The sequence below is a fragment of the Phodopus roborovskii genome, unplaced genomic scaffold (genome assembly GCF_943737965.1).
Source record: "Phodopus roborovskii unplaced genomic scaffold, PHOROB, whole genome shotgun sequence".
Classification (NCBI taxonomy): Eukaryota; Metazoa; Chordata; class Mammalia; order Rodentia; family Cricetidae; genus Phodopus; species Phodopus roborovskii.
In genome coordinates this window covers 6,481,726-6,508,950 of record NW_026126461.1, presented here as the reverse complement: position 1 = coordinate 6,508,950, position 27,225 = coordinate 6,481,726, and the positions used below count along the sequence as shown (strand labels likewise).

The following is a 27,225-nucleotide window of genomic DNA, read 5'->3' as shown; positions in this document are numbered from 1 at the left end:
CCAGCATTCATCTCTCTCTGATTCCAGACTGTGGGCATGATGTGACCAGCTGCCCTCTGCTAATTTGTGCACCCAGGAACACATCTTCCCATTCCAATGGATAGCATGCCTTCTTAAAGTGCGGACCACAATAAGCCCTTTCCTTCTGTTAGCTGCCTTTGTCACAGCAGCCACCAATGTAAGGAACATACCTCCATATGATAGAATTTTAAAAAACTCAAGCGAAATCAACGCTGAGAAAAAGCTCATTTGCCTGGAGAGTCATAGGTTTTGCTTAAGGGAAAATGGAGTCATAATCATCATGACTTTTTGCTCCTGTCATGCTGGAAGATTAACTGCCTATTAGCTATATTGTGTATAACTGTCCAGTTACCTTATTCGGGTGATTCTGGGGAACAAAAGTGGGGGGGAGCCTTTTCTAGGCTTTGGAGGGGAGGGGTGGGCAGGCAGGGGCTCTTTGGAGAGGAAGACTGGAGCCCTACTTTCACGGTCACATGACGTCATCACACCCGCCACCGCAGTGCAGGGAGTCCTGGTGGGTGAGCTGACTATAGGCGCTGTCCGAGTTACTCAGTCCTGGGCTGTGGTTGGCCCCATAGTGCATCGAGCTGCTAGCCAACCCCTACTGAGAAAGGAAACCGGAGAGTCCATGAAGGCTGGGTTTGCCATTGAAGATCCAAAGAAGCATGTGGGTTGGGGTCCAGGGAATTTAGACTGGACTGATAGTGTGCGATGACAGCCTATGACCCAGACCCCCATGGACTAGGGGGACTGGGAAGGAGGTCTCCCCCTGAGGGAAGGAGGTTTGGGTCAGCCCGCCAGCTGTGGCGTCATTCTGTTAACAGCCTGCAATGCCTCGGCTTTCCTCTGGTGATCCGGCCCAGACACCAGAAGCGGTTTTAAGACCCACCTGTTAACTCCCTGGAGTCCAGATCCCTAACACACCCCTCCCTCCCTCCCCTCCAGTGAAAGAAGAGCCGGCCCCAACCCCACACCTAGTTTCTTCTTCTTCTTCTTCTTCTTCTTCTTCTTCTTTTTTTTTTTTTTTTTTTTTTTTTTTTGGTCTCCCTTTGATGCTCCTGTGTTGATGTCCCCTGGTCCAGCAGGTGGATGTTTTACAGTTTTTATGATTTCAGTTGAAAGCAGTAAGGGCTTGGTTCCCAGCCTGCAGGCAGGTTCAGCTGGGCGCTACCGAGTGCCTCACTGGGAGTGAAAGGCAGTGCTGAGCGAGGGGATGTTGCATCCGATTCCGGGAGTCTGCCCCCCACCCTCACTGGTGATGTCACAGCCCAGCCCCAGGCCCCTCCCGCTCCAACCCCATCTTTTCTGCGGCCGCTACGCCCGTCCCTCTCCCGGTGCGACAAACCAGCTGGCAGCTGAGGCTCGGACGCAGCGCGCAGCCAACCAGCGCGTCGGGAGGGGCTCGGGGAGGCCGGGCCGGGGCCACGGAGCTCGTCACGCGGCGCCACCGTCACAGCACCAGGAGCAGTCAGCAAGCAGCATCGGTTCCAGGCTCGGGGACCCTCTCCGGTGCCAGTGCCCATGCGGGGCCGCCGCCAGTGACGCTTGAGAGGTAAGGTTACCGCCCGCCCGGTCTGTCGCCTCCGCGTTCATCATCCTGCACCTGTCCGTGGCATCCGGCACCCACACTAAGTGTGCATTGGTGGTGGGGGGGTTCCCGGCCAACGCCAATGTCCTTGTCGCAGCCCGAAGCGCGGGCTTGGAGCTGCGGCTTCCCTTCCCCCTGCCTCCCTCCGCCTCTTCCAAGAACAAAGGGGCGAATTCAGGGGTGTCGATGCTCCCCGCGAAGCCTTTCAGGGCCCTCAGTAAAGACGCCTTTGCTGCCACGCGACCCTTGGCCCGTGTGGGCGGAGGTCGCCAGCGAGAGGGACCAGCAGGTTTGGTCATAGCCTCCTTTTCCCCTGTATCCTTCCACTGCAGAGGAGCTACCCAGAGGGATGCGACGGATCCGCGGGGGAAGGGAGGCAGAGATGCGGAGTAGGGGCCAGGCCAAGGCTGCGGGGCGTCGGGACGGGGCGCGGCTGCTGATCCAGGCCCTAGGGGAGGGTGCGCGGGGCAGCAGCTCTGGTCCCCGGTGGGTGGGGGAGGGCAGATGCTGGAGCCGACAGCAAAACATGCGGGCGGGGCGGGGGATGCGTCTGCACGGCCCGGCCGGCCACCGGCTCAATGCGCACTTGGTGACTGCCCATCACTCGTATTGCTCCCGATGCCCCTCCCTCCAGAGACCCCAATTCCCGTCCAGAAAGGCTCAGCGCGGGAGGAACCACCCGCAGACACGCCTGGCGGCTACTAAGCCAGCGCCCCAGTAACAGGTGTGGCCCCCGCCTGGAGGGAGGGGGCTGAGGGACGCGTCGTCTGCGCTGTCCCCAGGCGTCTGGCGTCGGTTGACTCTAGGAACATTGCTTGCGAAGACCCTCGCACCCCCTCATTAAGCCACTCCTCGCCCCAACTGCTTCCTAGGAGAAGGCCACCGCCCTCTGCTTTCGGGCTGAGAGGGCGAGGGAGGGTCTGCGGTGCGGCGAGGTGCGGGGTGATGGGGGCCGCAGGCGACGGAGGGGGAGGGGAGAGAGGGATTGCCAAGTCATGGGGCCTGCTGGGCGCCGGCGCGACGTCGCCCGGGCGCGGACCCGATGCGCGCCCACGTCCCCAGGAATGGGGACTTTTCCCCAGAGGCCAGAGGACCCGTCCCCCAGCGGCTAGCCTACCTAAGAGGGGGCGCCTTGCTGGGATTAAAGGCCTGCCAGGGCAAGCGGATTGGATCACGCGGCTGCGGGAGGAGGAGGTGCGGAGAGTTCCTGCTGCTCAGGGCTGGTGCTAGTCCAACCCCGGGGACCCACAGACTCAGCGCAGGCTGCTGCGGAAGACACGGTCACACCGAGCTGGCCGAAGGCGGCTGCCAGGGCAACGTGCCCAGCGCCTCTGTCTAAGGAGGCGGCGCAGGCTGCGGGGAAGCTGTGGGGTTCGGGGGGCTGGGGACTCACCTGCGGCGGCCATTTTGCAGGTGTGGCTGTCACCTGCCCTAGTCAGGCTGTGGGGAGGGGGTGGGCAGGACAGGTGTGAGGTAGCACGGTGAGGGGTGCTGCGGGGTCTGCACAAGCATGGTCCCCTGGAGGTTCCTTGCTTTTGGTGGGTGGAGTCAACCTCCAAGTCTTCTCAGGCAGAGGGCCGGGGAAGCTCAGTGTCCTCTGCGTGTGAAGCCTGGGGAGGACTCTGTTTCCAAGGCAGGGACCCCTCCCTACTGACAGCTTCCTCTTGTAGTGAGGATGGATCTGAAGGACAGGTTGTCGTTTTTGGTTGGTTGGCTACAGGTCAGGGAGGCTGCCTTTGGAGGTCCCTGTGTGGGAGCTTGCCCCACTGGGCACTGCTCAAGCTGGATACCTCTGTTCTGATGCCCTGGCCTACTCAGAGGGATCGTGGAACCTTCAGACTGCACCAGCCTCAGACAGGTGCAGGCCGGTGCTCTGTACAAAGCCAGACTGATGAGTGGCTGAGTAGGATTCGGGTCCAGGCCAGTAGGCAGAGGCTGGGGGGGTGTCTCCGGATCCGGCCCATTCCGTTCCCATTTTTCTTTCTCTTATGCTGTTTGTGTGCTCTGCAAATGTAACATGGCAGTCCTCCTGGGGGCTTTGTGCAGGGTTTGGGGGGCAGCAAAGGCAGGTTAGCAGGTGAGTCTGACCCGTTCCAGCAAAAGCCCAGGACAAGATTGTTCAAGGAAGGTCATCCCTCACAAAAACCGTACCCTGGCCAAGCCTTTGGGCAGAGCTCATCTCTCCCAAAACAAGAAGGGACTCAGTGGTCACCCATGGAGAGTGACGGGCCTGGGCCACTGAGCTGGCAGATGAAAATGTAATTTGCAGTGTGCAGAGGTCCACATGTTCCCTAGCGCATGGGCAAAGCCAGGGCTCTTAGGCCCAAAGGGCAGAGCTTCTCACTGCCGTCCAGGGCAGTACTGCTCCTTTACCCCTGAGCCCAACCAGGGTCCTGGATCCACACTTGGCCTGACTGACTGCTCCTCCCTCAGGGTCTTGGTGACTCAAGGCTGGCTGAGCCAGGCCTGCTATGATGCAAGTGGGGACACAGCAGGGCTGGAAGATTCAGTGAAGGTCAGTAACAATGGCTCTCTTGGCTCCTCTGAGTGCCTACACCAGTCCCTCCTGCTGGCGTGCAGTTCCTGAGGTGCCCTCAGCAAGGTCTTTACACTTCTACCCTAACCCTAGGCGTGGTACGGCAGGCTGAGACATTCAGATGGCCTGAAGGCGTCCCCTGGGTGCCACCTCTTGCTCAGATTTCAGAACTCCGGTCCACTTACCTGGATATCGTCCTTACCCCTGCCCAACTCCAGGGACCCGCAAGAGAGGCAGCCCCGGTCCTAGAGGCAGGTTGGGGATTGGGACCAGGGATACTAAGTAGCTGAGTATCCCCTTGCTCAGGTTGGCGATGTCCTTCGATGTTGCTTCCCACTGACATCTCCTTCTGGCTTGAGCTGGAGATATGTGGGGAACGCAACTGTGACCCATCTGAGGGTGGCTGGCAGGCAGAGGCAGAAGCAGGAGCTCTGGCATCCATCCAGGACTTCCTGGGTACCACTAACCGCACACTGGGACCGACCATAGGTCAGCTCAAGGTGAGAGGGCTGCTGGAGACCTAAGGGGTTCATCTTCCCCACATTTACCTTGGGGGGTGGGGCCACACACATCAGATACAAACACGCCATGGGTACACATCTGCACAGGTCACACTCAAGCACACAGACGCACAGGGGTAGACACGCATGCATTCGGTATCTCTGGGTGCCTGCTTTTTTTTCTCCTGTCCAGCTCTTCTCTGGACCTCTCTCTTCCCAGCCCTAGATCTTCCAGAAAGGCCTCTTGGGTACTGCCTCCTTCAAAAAGCTTGCTGTAAGTCACCAGCACACAGGATGCAGACTCCCCACCCTGCATAGGCTCGGGGCTGGGAAGAAAGCAGGGGACATTTATATGACCTAAATAAACTGCACTGTGCCATTGTGTGCATTCCATTATCTGATGCTCTCAGATGCCCATGGTAGCGTGCCCATTGCTCAGATGCAGACACCGAGGCTCCTGAAAAGTCACGCTTGCCTTTTCCGGGCTCCAAACAATTGCTGCTCTTTTAGCACTTCCTGTTGGCCTGCCACCCTCCCATCTGCCTTTCCTTTTTCTTTAATATCCCCACTCCTTGCCCCTCCCGGAGGGGCAGCATAGCGTCACCTCCGACCCTCCAGGAAGGCTCAGTGAGTATCACCTTTACTCTCCAAAGCTCAGGGTAAGCCGCTGCTACACTGTCCCAGTCTTAAGTCTGGGAATTTTCGAGGCTGGCTGGGCAGGATATCCTTCCCTTTGGGTGAAGCTCTAGGGGTCACAGCAGCCCCCAACTGTCCCTATGGTCCCCTGCCCTTGAGCTGGCCTCTGGGGATCATGATGCCCAGAAATGTGCTAGAGGGGAGGCCACATCCACTCACCTTCAAGTGGGCCTCAGTTGCCTGTCCCATCTGTCACCCTTTCAAAGTAAGACAGTAAGATACAGGGCCAGTGGCACCATTCTGAGCCTGCTCCACGGTGGTGGTGGGGACTCTGTTGTTTCCTGTGATTGGCTCTCATTTTCTGTCTGCTTCTTGATCTGGGGTCACTGTGGCCGCAGGTCCCCAACATGGCACAGGGCTGTAGCAACCACAGGTGACTGCAGGGCGTAGAGGAGCATGGAGGAGCATTGGCCTGGAGTTTTGCTGCTTGTATATTACTTCTGTGTTTCGGCAGGATTTTCTTTTCTTTAAATCCACATTTTTAATGTTAATTTTATGTGCATGTGTGTTTTCTTTGTACATATGTCTGTGCATGTTTGGTACCTGAGGAATCCAGAAGAAGGTGCCCCTGGAACTGGAGTAGTAGATGATGATGAGCCACCAATGGGTGCTGGGAATTGAACCCACATCCTCTGGAAGAGCAGCTAGTGCTCTTAACCACTGAGGTGTCTCTCCAGCCCCTGGCAAGACTTTCTTGGTCAGAGTTTTTTCTCTAGACTTCAGATATCACTTTTTTTTTTTTAATTGCATGGGTTTCTTTTGTCTCTAGGGTTCTGCGACTCTGCCGAGTCCCCCCTTTCCTGACACCCCAAGCCTGGGAGCCACCTCCCTGCCTGGCTAATTGCTATTAGTCTAATGCTCACCATCTTCTGTCAGTTGGCTCCTGTCTCTGAATCCTGCCCCCCTTGGCTGTCTATTTATGCTTTTCTAGCTTGCTTTGCTGGGACGCATCCTTGTGACACTTACTGAAAATGACGCATGAATCTGTGAGTGTGTGAGGGGGCTCTGCTCCATCCTCACCCCTTGCTGACTCATTTCCTCAGAACATAGGAGGCTGGCTTCACCGGCCTGGGCATCCCGGGCTTATGAAAACCTTCGCCTGTAACTCCTCCCTCTGGAATCATCGTTTTCCATGGCAGTCTACCATGCATTTGGACAGCTCTCAGTGGGTTTTTGTTTTTAATGATGCTTGTGGGCCATTTGGATGTCGGATCGGGTCTCCTTGTTTGTAGGTTTATGGTCTTCCCATCTTTTATTTTCTCTTTTTTCCCTCAAACTCCCGTGTGGTTGCTTTTCTCCCCCACATTTATCTCCTTGTCTTTTCTGTTTCATGTACGTCTCTTAGACTTCATTGTTCAGTTCTCAAATCCTGCAAGCTGCCTTTTCCATGTTCTGCCCCTAACACGTTGCCTGTGTTAATATTGTCCATGTCAGAGCACCCTGCTCCCATTGCCGAAGGTGGCTCTTTCTGGAGCACTGGAGTCTGTAAGCTGAGGGTTTGCTTGCTTGCTTTGTCTGTGGCTTCCCTTTCCCATGCGGCCCATTTCCCGCAGCTTTACTTTGTGCTTTGCGGTACGTAGACGCTGGAGTCCTTGTTGGTGCACATACCACTTGGGAGGCCTAGTGTCAGGAGTCTTGTGATGCATCTGCTTCCTCTGAGTGGGGCTCTGACTGGGAACCCTTTGTAAGCCCAGGCCCAGGCCCAGGCCAGGTGATGGGGTGGCTGCTGCCAAATTACCCACCCAGCACCAGAGTTTTGGTCTCAGCCTCCCCCCCGCCGAAGGTTGTGCTCTTTAATCTTCATAGAAAAAGGGCATTCAGCTGCCTGTGGATTGTCCCAGTGATGCTACTCATTACGAGGTGGATGGTGGCCGTGGGGCAGTGTCCTGTTTAGCCCTATGCCCTGCACCTGCCTTCCTCAGGGTTCTTTGGGAAGAGTACCACACCAGCCACACCCTCTGCTTCACTGACCACCGTGGCCATCAGGCTCTTTATTCTGACCGCTGCAGTGACTCTGCTGTGTTTTGTGTCTCATTGCATGAGGTCTCAGTGTGACTGGCGGGCATGATTGTTAGTTGGTTGAGGGCCCCCTCCCCAATCTTAGGGTGTGAACTGGCTTTGAATCTTTGCATCTGTTGAGATAAAAAGAAAACCCATCCCAGATGTTTTCCCTCTCGTAGTCAGGAAGAGGAATCTATTGGTGCCATGTTCTTCAGTGTCCCTGGCATGGTTGTGTGGACACAGATGAGCCCACTGACCTGTCTTAAAGCTAGACGGATCCCCAGATAAAGGCTGCTAGGTTGCCAGGGAGGCCCTCATGTGTTCCTTGCAGAGTATCACCTTCCCTAGTGGCCAAGAGCACCTGTTGTCCGTGCCCACCCACGTGTTGTCTGTCTTCTGCATGTGTCTTGATCCAAGTTCTATAGTTATCATGAAATACCTGGGACCACACAACTCACAAAACATAGGAACTTATTTGTCCCGTAGTCAAAGAACATGGTGCCTGCCTTTGCTTAGCTATGGTGAAGGACTTATACTGCATCTAACAGCCAGAACCATCCCATCCAAGACAGAACAAGTATACCAGAGAGCTTGATTTTATATGAAAGTTGCTTCTGTGATGCGCCATTAAATCAGGAGTCCACAAATGGTCCATTTCTTCATCCTAAAGATGTTGTTAACACATGACTCTGGGGACTGGGTTAGATCCACGGCGGCATCCTCAGCCATTGCATCATGATTGTCTCCTACCCAGTGTGCACAGGGATTTGCCATTCCTTGCTCTCCCTGTACACAATCCTGTCCCATGTTGACTCGGAAGCCTGAAATACACAGATGCACACTGGCCCATGCCACTCTCAGACTCTGGTAGCAATGCCTCTAATGTCCCAATATGGGTCCCCTTCCCTGGGTCAGGAGCCCCCAGGACAGCGCGATTCCTTTTGACTCTGCCATTACCATGCTCCCCTCTGTTGTACACAATGACCCTCTGAGAGAATCCATCCCCCCCCACCCTCCAGAGTTTGGTGTGATGATGATGTTAATCTAGCTACCCTTTTCAAAATTAAACATATTTAAATTTGTGTGTGTGTGTGTTTGTGTGTGCACATGCATGCAGATGTTTGTGACCATGTTTGCAGAGGTGGGGAGGGGCACTTGGAGTGTCCCGCTCTACTGGTCTCCATCTTACTCTTTTGAGACAAGAGTTTCACACTGACTCTAGCTCACCATGTATTTGTTCAGCTAGGTTGGTTGGCCAGCAAGCCTCTGTGATACTTTTGTTTCTGCAACCTGGCTCCTCAACCCCTGTTTGAATGACAGCTGTTCCTGGTTCAGAGATGTTGGAAATATGGATTCAAGTTCTTACACTTGGTTAGCAAGTTCTATTATCCACTGAGACATCTCCCTGGCTGTGGCTACACACCATATGCAAAGGACTACACTTCATAGATCTGCTTCTGATCCGTTCTGTTCTATCCCTCTCCATATCAGTTAGTCTGTATCTATCTGTTTGTCTGTCCATCCGTCCACCCATCCATCCATCCATTCATCCATCCATCCATCCATCCATCTATTCATGATCACATGTAGCTCAAACTGGTCCTGAACTTGGTATGAGTAGAAGATAATCTTGAACTCCTGACCCTCCTGTCTCTACTCCTAAAGGCTGGGATTACAGCCCGCTTCCCACTCAGTCCCAGTACTGTATTGTACCTCCTGATCTGCAGGGGGCACATTCCGAGACTCCGTATGTATGCCTTGAAACTATGGTAGGATATGACCCCATAGAGACTGATTTTTCCTGTACGTGTGTATCTGATAAAGTTTTGTTTATGGGGTGGGCACAGCAAGAAGTCAACAGTAGTTCGTAATTAAATTGAACTGTTATAATAATAAACCTTAACAAAATCGACAACTTAGAAATTGCTTAGTTTTGCAAATCTCCATTTAATATTTTTAGGACAAGGTTGACCCCAGGCAGCTGAATCCAAATGTGTTAGCTATTCTTTCAACAAACACCCGAGAGGATCATCTTACAAAGGGGAAGGTTTAGTAAGGCTCAGAGTTTGGGTTCAAGGTTGCATGGCCTCATTGCTTTGGCCTGTGTTGAGACATCACCACAGGAGTTCATTGTGAATGAAGCCATTTTTTAAATCTCCTGTTTAGGAGAGATGAAGAGAGGGCCTGGGGTACCTGCATTCCTGTAGAGCATTTCCCCAGTGACTGGAAGACCCTAACCCCCGATAAGGGCCTTTCCTAAAGGTCACATAACCTCCCAGTAGAGTAAGCTGGGGTCACATGGGCTGAGTGTGGGAAGTCCAGGTCCAAATTGTAGTCCTGGGATAGTGAATCCATGGTCTGTTTCCCTTCAGCTTGGTATTGGCATTCCTAGTATCTTATTCTCCCACACACATTTTTAGAAGCAAGTTGCCAAGTTTAATAAAAGAGATTATGATATCACTTGAAATTACACTGGAGTTTTAGATTGATTTACATAAAAGTCAACATTTTTGAGATTTTTGTTTTTCACAAAAGGTCATAGCTCCGGCTGGGGAGGTAGCTCAGCTGGTAAAGCTGGTGCCAGGCAAACGTGAAGTCCCGAATTCGAATCCAATCCCTGGTGCTATTGGGGGTGGGCAGTTCTTGCTTGTAATCCAGTGCTGGGGAGGTAGGGGCAGGAAAAAGGCTTCTGGCTCCTAGCTGAACGGTTCAGTGAGAAACTCTGTCTCAAAAGACAAGGTAGAAGTAAACACCGAATGTAGACCTCTGACCTCCCGGTGCACCTGCAGGCACCATGCACACACACACACACACACACACACACACACACACACACACACACACACACACACACACAGAGTGGCTGGAACCTCTATAACAGTTAAGCAGAAGTGGCGGCAGTCATCCTTGGCTGGTGCTAGATTTTTTATAAATGGAACATCCCCCCCCACCCAAAGTCACCGGCAAGTGTAATGTTCGGGTGGGTTTCAGTGGAGAGCTTCTGGGATTTAAAACTTTTTTTTCAAACATCACTCAGGGATTTATCATATGTGGGTCTGGAAGACTACTGGTATTCTCATCGTTGTTTTGTTTTTTATTATCTACTGAGGATGTCGTATATTCCCTGTTTCCCAGGTACGTAATGAACCGCAGTGACAGATGTCCCTGTTATACTTTACGCCCATATTTCAGGAGTTCTATGTTGTCTTGCTAATTACACTTTTCAAAGTTACCTTTATTTACTTTTTATTGTCTGTGTGTTTGCAAGCTTGAGAGCCATGTCTGTGGATGCCAGAGGCCAACCTGTGTTAGCTGGTTTTCTCCTCCCACCATGTGTTGCTTGTGACTGAAGTCAGACACCAGGCTTAGTGGCCAGTGCCTCAACCCCTGAGCCATCTGGTCAGCTTCGGCGCTAGCTCTTCTGGACTCCTGAATCTCTGCTCGTTAGTGAAATGGAGCGATAATATCCATTTTCCTAGACTAATTTGTCACCAAAGTTTGGCTAGTTTCAGTGAATAAATCGTAACTATATGCTTTCTCCCTGTATCCTCTTCTCTTGACCCAGGTTCTTTCAAGGTCTGTATACAATTTGAATTATTATTTTTAAAGTGTATGGTTGACCTCACTTAGAAAACTACTTCTAGGTTTTTGTCTGGTTTGTCAGCAAATTCATATTTTTTATATGATTTAATTTGGCTCTTCTCTTGAGGTGGAGTCTTGCTTGGCTGCCCAGGTTAGTCTCACATTCCTGAGTTCTAATGACTTCCACCTCAGTCTCTTTAGGGTTGGGACTGCAGAACACACCATGGCGCCTGGCTTGTGGGTAGATTTTTAAGCCATTGACTCAGCTTTAGCTAATAATGCAGAAGAATGCCTGTTTCTTCTGGCTGACGTTTCTCTAGTTCCAGGTCCCCCTGCTTCTCAGCTCATCTAGTGCTAATTCACTGGTCACTGGGTGTGGTCTCACACTCTGGTCTCAGTTACAGGTTACCTCTGGTGCACATTGGATATCACTCTGGCAGGCTGGCAGCTCTCTGGCGGGATGACTTTGTCAGTCAACACCCACTAAACCTTTTCAGGGTCGACTTAGAGTAGATTTCCTGCAGGGAGGTGTAGAGACATCCAACTACAAGAGGATTCTTCCGTGTCTCTGTGGAATTCTGGGATGGAGAAGACCCTGTATCCTGGCTGATTGGATCACAAATACCTTTTTTTTTTTAAGTAACAGTAAAAAATTTATTTTACATATGGACCACAGTTTCCGCTCCATTCTCTCCTCCAAGTCCTGCCCACCTTTCCATTTGCCCCCCCCCCCCACTCCGCCTCTGTCTCTATCCAGAAAGGGGCAGGCTCCCATGGGCTTGAGCAACGCATGTCACCAGAGGCACTCTATCCACAGACACCTCTCTGCTCAGTACAGCTTTGGGGATTGTTTAGCTTTTAACTGCCCTGTCCCTTTTGTCTCGGGATCACATGGCCACGGACTGACATTCTGCGAGGCTCAGCGGCAGCATCACTGGCAAATACCTGGAGTTGTGAGCAGTTTCTTCCTTTCCAGAATTATCTGACTTTCCCCCTACCCAAACCCTGAGAGTTAAAAGTCTGGTCTCTGTGACTCCATCCTGGTTGGAAGTGAAAGCCCCATTATGGTTGCTAATAGCATTTTTGTTATTATTTACTAAGCATTTCTGTAGCTCCATCATGACCTCTTTGGAATATCCATTATTTAAAAGTTTATTTTTAAAATTTCTAAATATGTGGGCTAGGGTTTTGTTGTTGTTGTTGATGATGATATTTAGTTTGTTTCCAAGCGAAGCAGTCCATTTGATACAATATGGAAGTTATTGGGAGCTACTTTGTGGCCTGCTGGGTTTTAGATTTCTAAAAGTTCACATTTTATCCTATTGTTTTTAAATTTCTGCTTTCTCTATCTGGGCATTTAAAAACCGGAAGCCCGGGCTGGAGAGATGGTTCAGCGATTAAGAGCACTGGCTGCTCTTCCTGAGGTCCTGAGTTCAATTCTCAGAAACCACATGGTGGCTCACAACCATTTGTAATGAGATCCGGTGCCCTCTTCTGGTCTGCCGGAAAAACACCGTGTACATAATAAATAAATCTAAAACAAAAACAAGACAGAAAACCCTTTCAGGGCATCATTCCTGCCTACTTCCTGTGTCCCCGCCCCCTCCTTGACTCTAGGGGAAGGAATTGCTTTTCCATTTGCTTGGCAATCTATGGCCATCTGCACAGGAGACTGGAACTGGGGAGCTCAGATGGTGATAATTTGCTGGAAGGCCTGTGGCTGTCCTCACTGAGGACTCGGATCTGACGCTGAGACCAGCTTGGGTGCCGTGGGTCACATAGGCATTCTCCGTTTGCACCTGAAACTCCATGAGGGCAGGCCATGACAGATTCTTAGAAACTCTTGCTTTGTCACTCCTTGTGTCTCAGTGTCATTGGGGCAATCCCCTGTGTCCCTTTAATGGTGTCCCCATCTCCCCAGCCCCAGCCTTGCAGTCACCAAGGGTGTAGCTTCGAGGGGTCTGCCATCTTGAGATGATACTGTAGTCACGACTGGTCTACCTTCTGCCGCACGGTCCAAGTTCTCGGATGCCCCTGCATCAGCAAAGGCCCTTGCCTGCTTGCTGGGCTGGTACAGCACCCGTATTTCAGTACTGCTATTTATGCACTTCCCATTCATTTCTGTTTCCTGAGTAATTTTCTCTATTGTTTCTGATGTGTGTTATCTGTCCTGGATTTCCAGGTGCTCTGTAATGTAGGCCAGAGGTGGCTGTTCCCACTCCTCCTCTTCCTACTGAGAGGTGTCTATTTTAATGATAAAACTTACTCTTCTTGTCTACACACACACACACACACACAGTATTTGCAGACCAAAACGCATCTTTTTTTTTTTTTCTTGTTTGTTTGAAGATATATGGTCCAGGCTGGCCAGCACTCCGAATCTCCTATGTCAGCTTCCTAAGTGCTGGGTTTACTGGTGTGTGTGTGTGTGTGTGTGTGTGTGTGTGTGTGTGTGAGAGAGAGAGAGAGAGAGAGAGAGAGAGAGAGAGTATGTGTGTATGTGTTTAAGTATGTGTATGTGACCACACCTAGCTGAGCTCTTAATTATTTATCTGAACTACTTAAAGATAGCATTGAGATAATTCTTTTTAAGTCAATATGCACATGGAAGAATTAAATGATGCACCAAGTTCAGTTAGAAATATCACCAGTTTTTCCTTCCATCCCAATTTATTTCACCCATGTACATTTTTTCAAGCTCTCTTTCTATAGCACAATAATGGACTTACCCTATCAGGTCTCGATATTTTAAGCATTGCACGGAGAGGCAGTTAAGGTATTTATTTAGCCTTTGTGTTTTGTTTATTTCAATGTCTTGTTTTTGAGATCCATTCGTTCATGTTCTCTACCCTGAAACTCCACTGGAAAAGACGGTAAGCTAGACCTAAAGAGGAGAGCTGGGTTTTCCATGAGGATAACGAGCGGGCAAGAACACAGAACAACAGAGCAACCAAATCAGTCCACACCACAAAGAAAAAAAATCCTTAAAAATAAACAACAACAAAAAGAAATAATGAAAATATCCTTGATGAACATAGAAGCAAAAATAAAAATCTTCAACAAAATACGTAGCGAGACAAACCCAATAACACTGGGAAAAAATGTCACGTGACATTGTTTGCAGAGCTGCAAGGATGGTTCGATATACGTAAATTGACAAACCAGGGACCTCTGCATAAGAAGGGACAAATGTGGTCTCAACAGTCAGAGCAAGGGAGTTGAAAAATAACCCCAACAAATTAGACACATAATGAATGCAACAACAGGATAAAGACCTTTAATAATGACCTTGCAACTTTATTACATTCAACTGGAAAAAAAAAAAAAAAAAAAACTGGGAGCTTGTTTAGGCTCTGGGTCAGGCAAAGATGCCAGTCATTACTGCTTTTATTTATTTATCATTTTACATTTATTTTATTTTAGGGTTTGAATGATGTGTACCGTGTGCATACCTGGTGCTCACAGAGGTCAGAAGAGGGCATTGGATCCACCTGAAATTGGGGTTACGGATGGTTGTAAACCACTGTGTTGGGACCTGAACCTCTGCAAGAGTAACAAGTGCTCTTAACCACTGAGCCATCTCTAACCATTGAGCCATCTCTCCAGACCACTCTCCTACCCCCCACCCCCCACCCCTGCCCCATCCTCACCACTTTACAGTGTAGTTCCGGGAACAGTTTCTACCAGGACAGTTACAAAACACGGATGAAAGAAATTGGAGACGGCACAATATCAACATACCCACACCTCCAACACACACACACACACACACACACACACACACACACACACACACACACACGTGCGCGCGCGCATCTATGGGCTGCTTTGAAACAGTAGTAGTTCATTTTCATTTCCTGCAGTTTTGGAGGCTGGAGGCTGAACTGAGTTGGGCTCAGTGCCTGACGAAGGCCCACTCTGGCACCTTCTTGCCATGTTCTCACATGGACGGTGGGGCCTGGGTTCTCTCTCGAGCCTCCTTTATAGGTGAGCTAAGCCACCATGGAGGTCTTACCTCTTGACTCAGTTGCTTAGCTTTGGAGGTTAGGACCTCAGCATACGAATCTGAGGGGGACATTCAGACTATGCCTCCCCCCCAGCTCTTTTCTCTGTGGGTTTCCACCAGCTCCCCCGTATTGCTACTTGTCCTGCTCATTCACAGTTCTACAGAGTGTTTTCACCTCTTCATTTAGTATTTCCCACCCCGCCCCCACTCGGGTTTGAGACTGTCCTTTTGATTCATTTAGTTTTCAGTCCTGGGGCTGGAGAGATGCATCGGAAGTTAGAGCACTTGTGGCTCTTATGAAGGACTTGGGTGCTGTTCACAGCACCCATATATCCACCCCTATATGTGTGTGTCCATCTTTATCTATATAGAACTTCAGGTTCAGGGGATCTGATGCCCTCTCCTGGCCCTCTGGGCACTAGGCAAACACTCATGCACATAAATACACTTTTTTTTTACTTTTGGACTTCAACAAAAAGCAAATCTGGTAAAATTCTCCTCTTTGCTGGTTATGATGTTCTTAATGTCCATGCTGGGAATTCCTAGGTCTGTAGAGTGTGTAGTTACCCCCCACCCATCCCTTTAAACCCTGCAGCCTTTTGTTTTATTGGCATTTCCCAGACTAAAATATATTTTCATTTTATGCCTGTGTTTTGTCCGCACATCTGTATATATGTGCACCCTATGCATGGCTGGAGCGTTGGCGGGCACCAGAAGAGGACACTGGATCCTCTGGAGCTGGAATTACAGCTGGTTGTGAGCTGCCATATGGGTGTTGGGAACTACATCCAGGTCCTCTGTAAGAGCAACCCACTTTTTTTTTTAACCGTGGAGCTGGTTCTCCAGGCCTGAGCCTTGTGACTTTTGCTATGAGGGCTCACATTGCCGACTGAGATGCCATCCAGACCCTGACATGGCTGCACCTGATTGCAGATGGCTCACTCCTCCTAGAAGCTCCAGTCACAGCCAGTTGAGGCCTCATTGATAGGGCCTTGTCCACTGGGCTCTGCTATGCATCCCTGGGTTTCCAAGGCTGACCTCATGACCCCTGCAGTCTAAAGTGCTGACCTACCGCTGCGGAAATTTCCTTTGACTCTTGGCTTGGGCTCTTGAATTCTCTACCTAGGACTCAGAACTTGCCAGATGTCTTCAGGGGACCGCTGCCTGTGAGAACGCCTCGGCACTCCACTTCCTTACCTAGGCCTCCTGTTTGTTTTCCACCACGGTTCTGCAGGTCTTCTGTCACTCGGCAACAGTTCCCTGCCTGGGAAGACTCCAGCCTCTCAGCCACTCACCCCGTGTCCAGAATGCAAATGGGCTTGGAGCCAGCACTGCTCAGTGTTCTCTGTCCCTGCGCCCCTCCCGCCCCCTGCCCTAGAATCTTGGCCTGCTTCAGTGACTCTGAGTCCTTTGCATGGGTTTGAACATTTTATCTGCACCAGTTGGCCGCTTGCAGGCAGGGGTGCTTTGCCGGCTTTGCCCCAGAGTAGGATTAGCCCTTTGTATTTGTTCTTCCAAAAACAAAGTTCCAGCTTATGGTTCAAAATGGATGGTTTTCCAAGACTGACCTCAATTTATTTTTCATTGTCCGTGTGTTAGTGCTTTTCCTGTGTGTTTGTCTGTGTGCGGTGCCTTCCAAGACCAGAAGAGGACATCAGAACAACAGGTTGTGAGCTGCAGTGTAGGTTTTGGGAATTAAACCTGGGTTCTCTGGAAGAGCAGCCAATAGTCTCAACTGCTGAGCCATCTTCTCAATTCCCCAACACTGAGCTTGCAAAACATTACTATTTCCATTGAGAAAGAGGGAGAGAGGGAGAAAGGGAGGGGGAGACAGCATCTAAGGACATGCTCTTCTCCACAGAGCCTGCCTGTGTTGGTGCTATTCTAGTCAGTTTTAATTGTCAAGTTGACACAGCCTTGATCCATCTGAGGGGAAAGCCTGGATTGGGGAATTGCCTAAATCAAGATTGGCCTGTGGGCTCATCTGTGGGGGACTGCCTTGAATATTAATTGATGCAGGAGGGCCTAGCCCCCTATGGGTAGCACCATCCCTAGACAGGCGATGGCCATGGCTGTCAAAGAAAGCCAGCTGGATATGAACCTGCAAATGAGCCGGCAAGCAACATTCCTCCTGGTTTCTGCTTTAGATTCCTGCCCCGACTTCCCTCAAGAGTTGATTGTGCCCTGGAAGTCTCAGCCAAATAAATCCTTTCTTTCCCCTCTTGGTTTTGGTTTGTATTATCACAGCAACAGAAATAAAACCAGAAGACTCCATTGCCAGCCTTTAAATAAGCACAGCAATACAGTGTATCTGAGGGCTGGGAGGGGCGTGGCCATTCTCTGTCCTCATTTTCCAGGAATCTTATCTTGCCAGATGTCACTGAAAATCCTGCTGGAATATCTGGGTTGCAGGAACTGAGCGTATGTGCAGCTAAATTTGCGGGGACTGAGACCCTTACCATGTTACCTGTCTCATAAACATTTTCTCCCTCGCCCGTGATTCCCTATTTCCATCACAAGGTGTGCTGCTGCCGATGCGTCGCCTAGTACTCTTGTCCCAGGGACTTCATGGGCTTGCCTGTGCCCTGCCCTCATCCCTAGCTAGGATGTCACCACAAGGAAACACGGTTCGCCTGCCCTTCTTGGGTGGTCACTCGTAGACTTGGGGAAGGCGGCACATGCGCTCAGAGTGTCGGACACTGAGCCTTGGTGCTGCAGGGGCTGCCGCGAAGGTGTGAGGCCAGTTTCTGTTCCAGTGTGGATTTGTCCACCCTCAGTGACAGGGAGTTCTGTCCCTCTCCTGCAACCTCTGCTCTTTCAAGCTGTTTACTGAGAGGCCATAAAGCCCCAGTTTCGGCCTGTGTGTGGGGTCATCGGCCTCAACCCTGCCCTTCAGCACACTGGTAAACCAATGCCCAGGGATGGATCATGTAGCCAGAGATAGGCAGGGCCAGGACCAGACTGACACCTGTCCATCTCTAACCCTTGCTCAGGGAGCCCTGTAGGTGTAAGGGCTGCCACTTTCTTCTTTTTAGTTCAGTTAAAAGATCGTTTCATACAGTATGCTGGGCTGTGTTCTCCCTCCTCTGCAGTTCCTCCCAGCTCTTCCCCCATCTCTCCCCACCCAACCTCAAATTCTTTCTCTTAAAAACAGGAACAGCACAAAAAACGACAAGAAAAAGCATACGCCGCCCCACCCGGGACACACACTAGTAAACAAAAACAAACAAACAAACAAACGATAGCACAGACTTTGTTCTGTGTCCAGCAGCTACTCCTGAGCATGCCACCTGCCCCGGGGTGTGGTTGATATACCCATTGTTAACTCGTGCTCAAAATCTGCACAGGTTCAATCCAGATAAAATCCCAGGAAGTGGAGTCAAAGTCCCATCCCCCACCATGAAGCCATTTGTACATTATAGCTGCTGGGAGAGGGCAAACGGTTTTCTTCGATGGAGGGCCACCTTGTTCTGGCGTTGCTGGGCTCCTTACACACAGCTTGCCTTTGTGCTGTGAAATCAGCGCCTTTCCTCACCTGTGGTTGGTCACCACACTGTGTCACTGGGGAGGTTGAAGGGAGTGGAGAAGCCCTGTGGGCACAGCCACACACTCTTGCACTGCCTCTTTGAATAATGCTTTTAATTTGTGTGTCCTCCCCTCCTCCCCCAGGTGACTCTGCCCTCTCTGGGGAACTGCAGCTGCTGAATTACCAACAAACTTCACAGACATGGCCGGGGCCTCTGTGAAGGTGGCGGTCCGAGTCCGCCCCTTCAATTCCCGGGAAATGAGCCGAGACTCCAAGTGCATCATCCAGATGTCCGGAAGCACCACCAGTGAGTACTGGCCGCAATGGCTACCGTTAACTGCTGGTCACGTGGGACCATGGGACCATGCCTACTAGCCAGACTCAACCTAGCCCGCGTCCAAGATCCCGGAGCCTGCCTCATTCACATGGTGTGTGGGGCTCCCAGACAGCAGATGAGCACAGACCATGGCTTGTGGAAACGGAAATTTGTTCTTAGGTTCTGGAAGCCAGACATTCAAAATCAAGGCATGGGCAGGTGCTTCCCCCTCCCAGCAGAAGACCATCCTTTCTGCCTCTCCAAGTGTCTGGAGGTTGTTGTCTGTCTTGGCTTGTGGCCACACTGCAGTCACTTGGTCTTCCGGCTATCTGAGCCGCTGTGTTCTGGTTGTTTTGTTGTTGTTTTTTGTTTGTTTGTTTGTTTTATAGTCTCAAGTTGTATCTTAAGCTGGATTAATATTCACGCCGTAACTCAGGCTGTCCTTGAACTCTCGCCTCTCGCCTCAATCCCATATATTGTAATTCCAGGTTGGCCTGAGACGCAGGCATGTGCCACCATGCGTGGATGTGTCTCTGTGCCTTGTCTCAGGTGGCCTTTTTAAGAAGGATTTAAGGAAGGCATAACTTAATTCAGCATGACTCCACTTTTTTCCTTTTTCTTGTTTTGTTTTGTTTTTTGAGACAGGGTTTCTCTGTATTGCTTTGGAGCCTGTCCTGGCATTCGATCTGTAGACCAGGCTGGCCTTGAACTCACAGAGATCCACCTGCCTCTGCCTTCTGAGTGCTGGGACTAAAGGCGTGTGCCACCACTGCCCTTCGAGTATGACTCTACTTTAACAGCTAATCACATCTTTACCAAATTGTTTTCACGCTTATAGTCTCAGCTACTCAGGAGGCTGAGAGGGAGTACCATCTGCGGGCAGGAGGACCCAGCTTGGGTACCATAGTGAGGTCCTGTTAAAGGAAAACAAACACTTAAAAAGTCAAACCAAACCAACAAAAACCATGCTTCCAGATAAGCCCACCCCGGGATCCCAGGGTATGAATTTGGAGGTGGACGCCAACACTCTGTTATGCAGGGCATGGCTACAGCTCTGGGTTCCCAGCTCCCACTTGGCCTTGGCCTGTTCTTTGCTGTGGTTCTCATTTTGGTCATGCCAGACTCTGACGAGGAATGGGAGGCATGGTCTAGCCTTGGGGAGTAGGAAACAGTAGTAAGCCAGGGAACAGCCCTTCCATAAGGCCAGGGACATAGAGCTGCCTCAAGGGTCCCATCAGCAGCAGGATTTGACAGCCAGGGCAGGGGACAGACCCCGGATCTGAGGCTTTTGTCTGCTCATTGTTTTATGGGGAAGATTTCTCAAAGAGATATGATAGACCAGCAGAGAGGTGGGCAGATCGCAGTGGGAGGCTCACTGGGGTTTTCAGGGACCGACAACCACACCCAGAGCTGGAATGGTACTCATGGGAGGCTTACTGGGGTTTTCAGGGACCGACAACCACACCCAGAACTGGAATGGTACTCAGCGGGGCCAGCTGTCACTGCAGTGCCCCAATTCCTCCACTAGGGGAGCTGTCAGCTTAGCTTCTGACTCCCTAGGTTGGGTGGGCTCCCTCCAGGGTCCTCTGTGAACGGGCCCAGTGTTTGAGTGGACCATGTTGATGGCAGTCCACCCTAAAGAGCTTACATCTCAGGGTTAGAACCCAAGGGTTGTCTCGGCCTGGGTCTCATGCAAATTCTGTCCACTGTCTTCCAGTCCAAAACTACCCAATGGTCGGCACCGAGAGCTATCTGGTCCTTCCTCAGGGGAACTCACAGAGTGTTCCGCACCTGTGCGAACACCTGGCCGGTCGTTTCCTAGCTCACAGGTGGCTGCTGGAGTTGAGGGTCTCAGACGTGTCCATTGCTGCCTCCTTGGGTTCTCTAGGCCTACTGAGGGAGGAGGAGGCTTTGGAATCACTGTGGGTGCTCCAGGCACCGTTATTCTGTATTGTCATCAGGGTAAATGATGTTTTGTGTGCTCTATTCATGGTCTGTATCCTCACATGGGGCAGTGTGTACCTCTTGGCTTCCGTCCTCCTCAACTCATATTCTATTCCCAGGTGTTGCCTCTGGGTCAGCCATGGCCCTGGGCAGGCCTCAGGGTGGCTCATGACAGGTCTCCTCACATTGAAGACTGAGCCCACGGTGTGCCCCTGGGGTGAATTCCTGGAGGGCCATGGATTAAAGCACAGGGACTCCCCTGTGCTCTGGCTTACTTGGGACCAACCTTGGTGGATCATCTCTTTAGGCCTTAGTTTTCCCACTTGTGCAAAGATCGGATGCTGGGTCCTCCCCACAGTCCCAATTCCGGTCACTTCTGAATCTTTGAGTGATAGCCACTCAAAGAAACGCCTGGGGTCAGGGGGCAACTGCCCCTGCCCCTGCTCAGCACACTCACCCCCTCGCTCTGCTGTGTCCCTGGCCACAGGGGACATTTTGATCCCGAGAAAACTGCTCAATTAACCTCTTTCCCTCTGCACTCTGCCCCCGTCAGTACTTTTGTCCTTCCCGCCGGGTGGCCGCCTCTGCGCAGGCCCCACAGGCCTTGCATTGTGCCTCTTGTCTTGAAGAGCCTGGCATGTGGGGGATCGGCTATGGAGGGGGTGAGTGAGCAGCTCCAGTAAAAGGTAGAAGGGATGGAGCTTTTAATGAGCTGGTCCAGTGGCCCAGCTTCCAGGCCTAAGAGGCCCCATTTCACCCTCCTCCTGCTGCCCCAGAACAGCCAGTGAGTTGCTTTCTGGCCTAATGGGCTCCGCTTTTATGAGAAGTGGAATGTTGGGGGAGGGGCTGTTGGCCCCAAACAGGGCCTCTGCGGATTGGGCTGGGAGCTGTGTTTGGACAGCCAGTCCTGGTGCACTCTGGGATCTAGGCCTTCTGTGTTATGTGAACTGCAGGGAATCGCTTCATTCTCTGGAGCTTAAGCACTGTGTAGAATGACTGAATGTATTTTCAGTAACATACTGCAGGATCCAGGAGACAGGTTGTGGGGGGCAAGAGAAAGCAGGCCCGAGCCTAGGGTTCTGTGACAGGTGGGCCCCACAGCAGACTCTCCCCATGGAACAGTTACAGTTTGAAATGAAGACCTCTCCTCCCTCTTCATTATCTGCTGCCCCACCCACAGTGAGTTTGCCTTCTTCTTATGGCCTGGGAGGCCCCCACTCTAGGGAGCTTAGGGTCTATATGGGGTACAATGATGTCTCTAATACCAGGACCCCATCAGAGTCAGAGAGGATGGGGAGGTTGGTATCCCTGGCAATGAGTACCTCCCCTGTGAGACAGTGATCATGCCTCCTGAATACACCCAGATGAGCTGTGCAGGTATGAGAGTGCCTGCAAGAGGTAGGACTGGAATGTGGCAGGGTGTCCTAGATGACAGCTACTTTGGAGGCACAAGTGTGCTAGGCAGGGCAGGTAGACCAGTAGGCTGTAGAACCCTAGAATAGAGGAGCTGGAGCCTGGAATGTGCCTGTCTTCAGGGAGTAGTCACAAGACAACAGGTCTGGTCTGGTGATGATCTCTGGTATCTGTGAGTCCTCCCTAGAGAGAAGGGAGAGAGTCCTGGGTGTCTCTAAGGGTCTCTTGTCCCATCTAGTTTGGGGATCCATCTGGCTTGCCTGGGACTCTGAGTATTAGGTTTCTACTTTAGGATGCAGTCTGGATGCTTGGGATTCCATAGCATAAAATTAACCAACCTCATTCTCTGTGTCCCTTGCAGCTATTGTCAACCCCAAACAGCCCAAGGAGACACCCAAGAGCTTCAGCTTTGATTACTCCTACTGGTCACATACTTCGGTGAGCTGCGCTGGGGAGAGGCAGGCTGGTGTTGTGAAAACTGGCCCAGCCTTGGTTGTAATGTGACACTTCAGAGTCCTGAGACCTCCCAAAGCTGCATGTTTTCCTATAAAATGGAGTGAAGATTCTACCCTGTGCTCCTGGAGGGTCACTCTGAGTTGGTCACCAATCTAAGGACCAATCCTTTTGCTTACAGTCACAGTATCACAGCTGTGACCATCCATTTATGTCTTCTTCCCTTTCCCAAACTCAGAATCCCAAAGCTGAGCTCTACCTGGGAGCTCCAGCCTCCTGAAAGCTGAGAGATATGAAGACTCTAGACTCCTCCCTCCCTGGCCTCCACATCCTGTCCACATTAAGCCCTGCCCATGTTCCATCCCTTCCTGACTCCTTCTAGAAGCATGCAGACCATTCCCTCAAGCTCCTCGGCCTCTGGATCTCTGAACATAGCCCAGGAGTTCCTCAGTGCTGTCTCCATGGTTGTGCCCTCTGGCTTGGCCATGCTGTTTTTGTGCCTGAGGAACCCTCAGCCCTCAGGATAATGTCCAGCCTGAACAGTCCCTGAGCCCCTAGGCCCTGCCTCCTCTCAGCTCTTGCAATTGCTAAACTCAACACTGTCACAGGAACTTTCCAGGTTGAGCTCTTATCTCTGGGTCATTGCACATGCTACACTCTGCAATGATCTCTTTGCATGGCTCCCCTCCACTGCCCAGCCATCCTCTGTCTCCCATTCAGGATTAGGATGTACTCTATAGCATACCCCTTCATCCCAAGGCACCGCATTTGGGCTTGGAGGACTCAAGGACAGTTTTCGGGGCCCATAGCCTCCTCAAGCCACACTTCTTCTCTCTGCAGCCCGAAGACATCAACTATGCCTCTCAGAAGCAGGTGTACAGGGACATCGGGGAAGAGATGCTACAGCATGCCTTCGAGGGTTACAATGTGTGCATCTTTGCCTATGGGCAGACAGGGGCTGGCAAGTCCTATACCATGATGGGCAAGCAAGAGAAGGACCAACAGGGCATCATCCCACAGGCATGTTTGGGCCTAGAAAGGGAAGTGGGAGGTGGCCTGAGAGGGGGAAAGGGTAGGGCCTGGGGTGGGCTGCAGGAAGGGGCCAGCCTTTGACAGTGCCCAATGGGGGCACATCCACAAGATAAGGCTCTAGCTGGAGAGCTGGGGAGTCCCTGTGGGGGTTTGTCAGGACTAGGGGCAGATGTCAGGTGGCCTGGACAGGGGTGACTTCATGCTCGAGATACAGATGGCTCCTCAGAAATCACTAAAAGTCTAACTTAGCCAGTCTTTCTCTCATCCCAGCAGGGGGTCTCTGGGCCCAGGCTGGCCAGCACTTGTCCGCCTCAGAGAAGAAGGAATGCTGGGTTATCTGAGAAACAGTGGTCCCAGCCTCTATTCAGATGAGGACAGGGGGACAAACAGATAATCTGGGGAAGGGTCAGATAATAACCAGGAGGATGAGAGTTAGAAAGTGGGGTGCTTAGGTTCAGGCCCTTACATTGGAATGCGACTGGAGGAGTCTAGCAAAGCAGCACCCTGCCTGGGTACAAGCTACCCACGGCACCATGAGGGACAGGGCTCAGGGCCACCAACCCTCATCGGCTAACGGGTTTTCCTCCCTCCTTGAAGCTCTGTGAAGACCTCTTCTCTCGGATCAATGACACGACCAATGACAACATGTCCTACTCAGTGGAGGTAGGACTTCCTGCCTGCGCCCGTTTCTGAGTGTAGACCTGGGGAGTTCTGGGTGTGGTCGGTGATGCTTTTCTGACCTAAAACGAGTATCTCTTCCTGTCACTTATCTACACGATGACTGTGTCACCATGCCCACATGGGACTTGGAGCCTCTCAGAGCTCAGGGCTGATGGGAAGTTCACCCCCTACTCCCGCAGGTGTTTATTACATAGCTACTTATTCTGCCAGGGCAAGGGCAGACACCACGGAGCCTGGGCTATCCTGTGGCCCTGTTCTTGAAGCTGAGGTAACCCTAGGGGCTTGTGCTATGTGACCAGTGTCAAGATGGCTCTGAGTGGGAAAGGGTTGGGCAGGTAGAAGTAAGCTGATCCTGGCTGAGTACCTCCTACAGGCCCCGCCCAGTAGGTAGGCAGCCACTGTCCTGCTTAGGAGTTCCTGATGTTACAGCTTGGTTCTGTCAGTCAGTTACATGGAGGGAGGGCTGCACAGTTAGAGGTTGGATGACATACACACACTTAGTCTGGATGCCGTGTGCCCTTCCCAGAGATGAACTCTCTGCCCTGCAACAGGGTTCTGACAGTAAAGCTCAGCCTCACGTGGAATCCTGGAGGTACAGCCTAGCCTAACCTGGGGTCCTGATGTTACTCAGGCTCACTCGGGGTCCTGATGGTGCAGTCTAACCTCACTCGGGGTCCTGGTGGTGCAGTCTAGCCTCACTCGGGGTCCTGATGGTGCAGTCTAGCCTCACTCGGGGTCCTGATGGTGCAGTCTAGCCTCACTCGGGGTCCTGATGGTGCAGTCTAGCCTCACTCGGGGTCCTGGTGGTGCAGTCTAGCCTCACTCGGGGTCTGACGCTGCTGCTCTTGTAGGTAAGCTACATGGAGATTTACTGTGAGCGGGTCCGTGACCTCCTAAACCCTAAGAACAAGGGCAACCTGCGTGTGAGGGAGCATCCTCTGCTGGGGCCCTATGTGGAAGACCTCTCCAAGTTGGCTGTGACCTCCTACAATGACATCCAGGACCTCATGGACTCAGGGAACAAGGCCAGGTACACAGGATAACTCCTCCTTAGCCACACTCTCGCTGTGACGTGGTCCTTGGGCACTATTGGCTTCACCTCCTGATAGGTCTATGTGGTAGTTCCCAAGGAGGTATGGATTCATGCGCTAGGCCACTGAGGACACGACTCAGCCTGAGAAAGGCTTTGCTCTCACCTGTACAAGGGCTGCTCATGGGCTGAGCAGACGGATTGTGTAGCTCTGTCCCCTCCAGTCACCAGGCTCTGATAGGAATACCAAGAGCGCCGAGCCAGTCTTTGTGTCTAAGGACGGCTAAGCTGTCAGGCTTAGGTCTGGAAACTGTAAGGTTCATCATGGTGGCTATAAGCAATTTATCGCCTTCAGCCTGGGACACTGACTGTCATGGGACACTACAACATGACACACATTGTTGTAGCTGCAGTTTCTGGTCCTGCCAGGTCCTGTCGCCCTTCTCAGCCCCAAATAAACACACAGACACTGTAGTATTATTAAACTGTTGGCCGATGGCTAGCTCTGTCTTAATCATTAAGACACGTTCTATCCTCCTGGTCACTACATGGTGTCCTTCTCTGGCAGGTTCTCTGCCTACCTTTCCCAGAATTCTCCTCATCCCCTAGTTCTGCCTATCTTCCTGCCTCTATTGGCCAAACAGTGTTTTATTCACCAACCAATAAGATAAACATATATACAGAAGGACATCCCCATTACCTTGTCTCAGGTTGCTCAGGTGATTGCCTTCAAGTTCTGAGGGTGTGTGTGTGTGTGTGTGTGTGTGTGTGTGTGTGTGTGTGTGCCCGAGCTACCCCAACAGCCCCTTAGGGTTGTTCATAAAGCCCCTCAGTGCATAGGAGGGACAGTGTAACCTTTGCATACCAGGTTCATGTTACCTTCTGTGGGGTATGGCTACTGAGGACACGGTAGTCTCTTTGGACGCCCCAGAATGGCTGGAATGGCATGAGATGGGTGATGGGTATTGTTCCCTTCCAATGGGGCTTTCCCACATCAAAGCCTGTGAGGACTTCTGTCCAGTTGGGTGACACTGAGGCTTAGTAGCAGGAAGCATCTGAGCCACCCCACCCCATATATGAGACACCATGTGTATGGTGAGCACCTCCAGGATGGACCAGCAGGTGGGAACTGGGCTTGAGTTTTGGCAGGCAGTGTGGTCAGAGCCAGGTGGGATTTGAGTTCCAGTGACCTCGGTGAGCACGCTGCTACCGCTAGTAAATCTCATGCCTGACCACTGGGTAAGGGACAGATAACCTGAAGCAGCTTCCTGCTCCCAGGACTGTGGCGGCCACAAACATGAATGAGACTAGCAGCCGCTCTCATGCTGTCTTCAACATCATCTTCACTCAGAAGCGCCACGATGCAGAGACCAACATCACCACAGAGAAAGTGAGCATATGGAGTGGTCTGGGTGGGCAAGCTCCACCTAGGGCGGTGGCTGTCATTGGGCTGGGGGTGGACGGTTACCGCGGTGTCTGTGGGCCCTTGATACAGGCTGGTAGGGCAGGGTCTCCCGCTCCCCCTGGAGAGATGGGGTCCCAAGTGGGACCAGGACATGTGGTGGGCAGTGTCTTAGGCAGAGTGCCTTTACTGAAGGAACATAGCCTTGGCTGTCCCCAGATGCCCCTCCTACAAGCCACTCCTTGGCATTCTCAGTGGAGCGGGTGTTGTTTCCTGGGGCCTTTATCTTAATTATCCCATCTGTGGGCTTCTGGGAGGGCAGCGGGATCATTCTGAAGCTCTTCTCAGTCTCTGTGTCCCTTTGCCTGGAGGGCCTCCCGGGTGAACGTTCTCCGCCTCCTCAGCAAAGAGCTCTGTAGAGGACCGGAGTCTCCTCTAAGGCCCATGCCAGTCCCTGACAGTGCCTCTGTCACCTGGGGCTGGTGCCATGTTCCCAAC

General features: G+C 51.7%; 1 protein-coding gene across 1 annotated transcript in view; it reads left to right on the top strand.

The window, feature by feature from the left end:
- Positions 1-1,424: 1,424 nt before the first annotated feature.
- Positions 1,425-27,225, top strand: part of Kif1a (kinesin family member 1A) — a 78,737-nt gene continuing 52,936 nt past the window's right edge. The window contains exons 1-7 of the mRNA XM_051190825.1: positions 1,425-1,573; positions 18,600-18,763; positions 22,491-22,567; positions 23,423-23,602; positions 24,212-24,277; positions 25,147-25,325; positions 26,604-26,715. Coding sequence (XP_051046782.1) covers positions 18,658-18,763; positions 22,491-22,567; positions 23,423-23,602; positions 24,212-24,277; positions 25,147-25,325; positions 26,604-26,715 — 720 coding nt within the window. The 5' untranslated portion in view covers positions 1,425-1,573; positions 18,600-18,657. The remainder of the gene's footprint in view (positions 1,574-18,599; positions 18,764-22,490; positions 22,568-23,422; positions 23,603-24,211; positions 24,278-25,146; positions 25,326-26,603; positions 26,716-27,225) is intronic.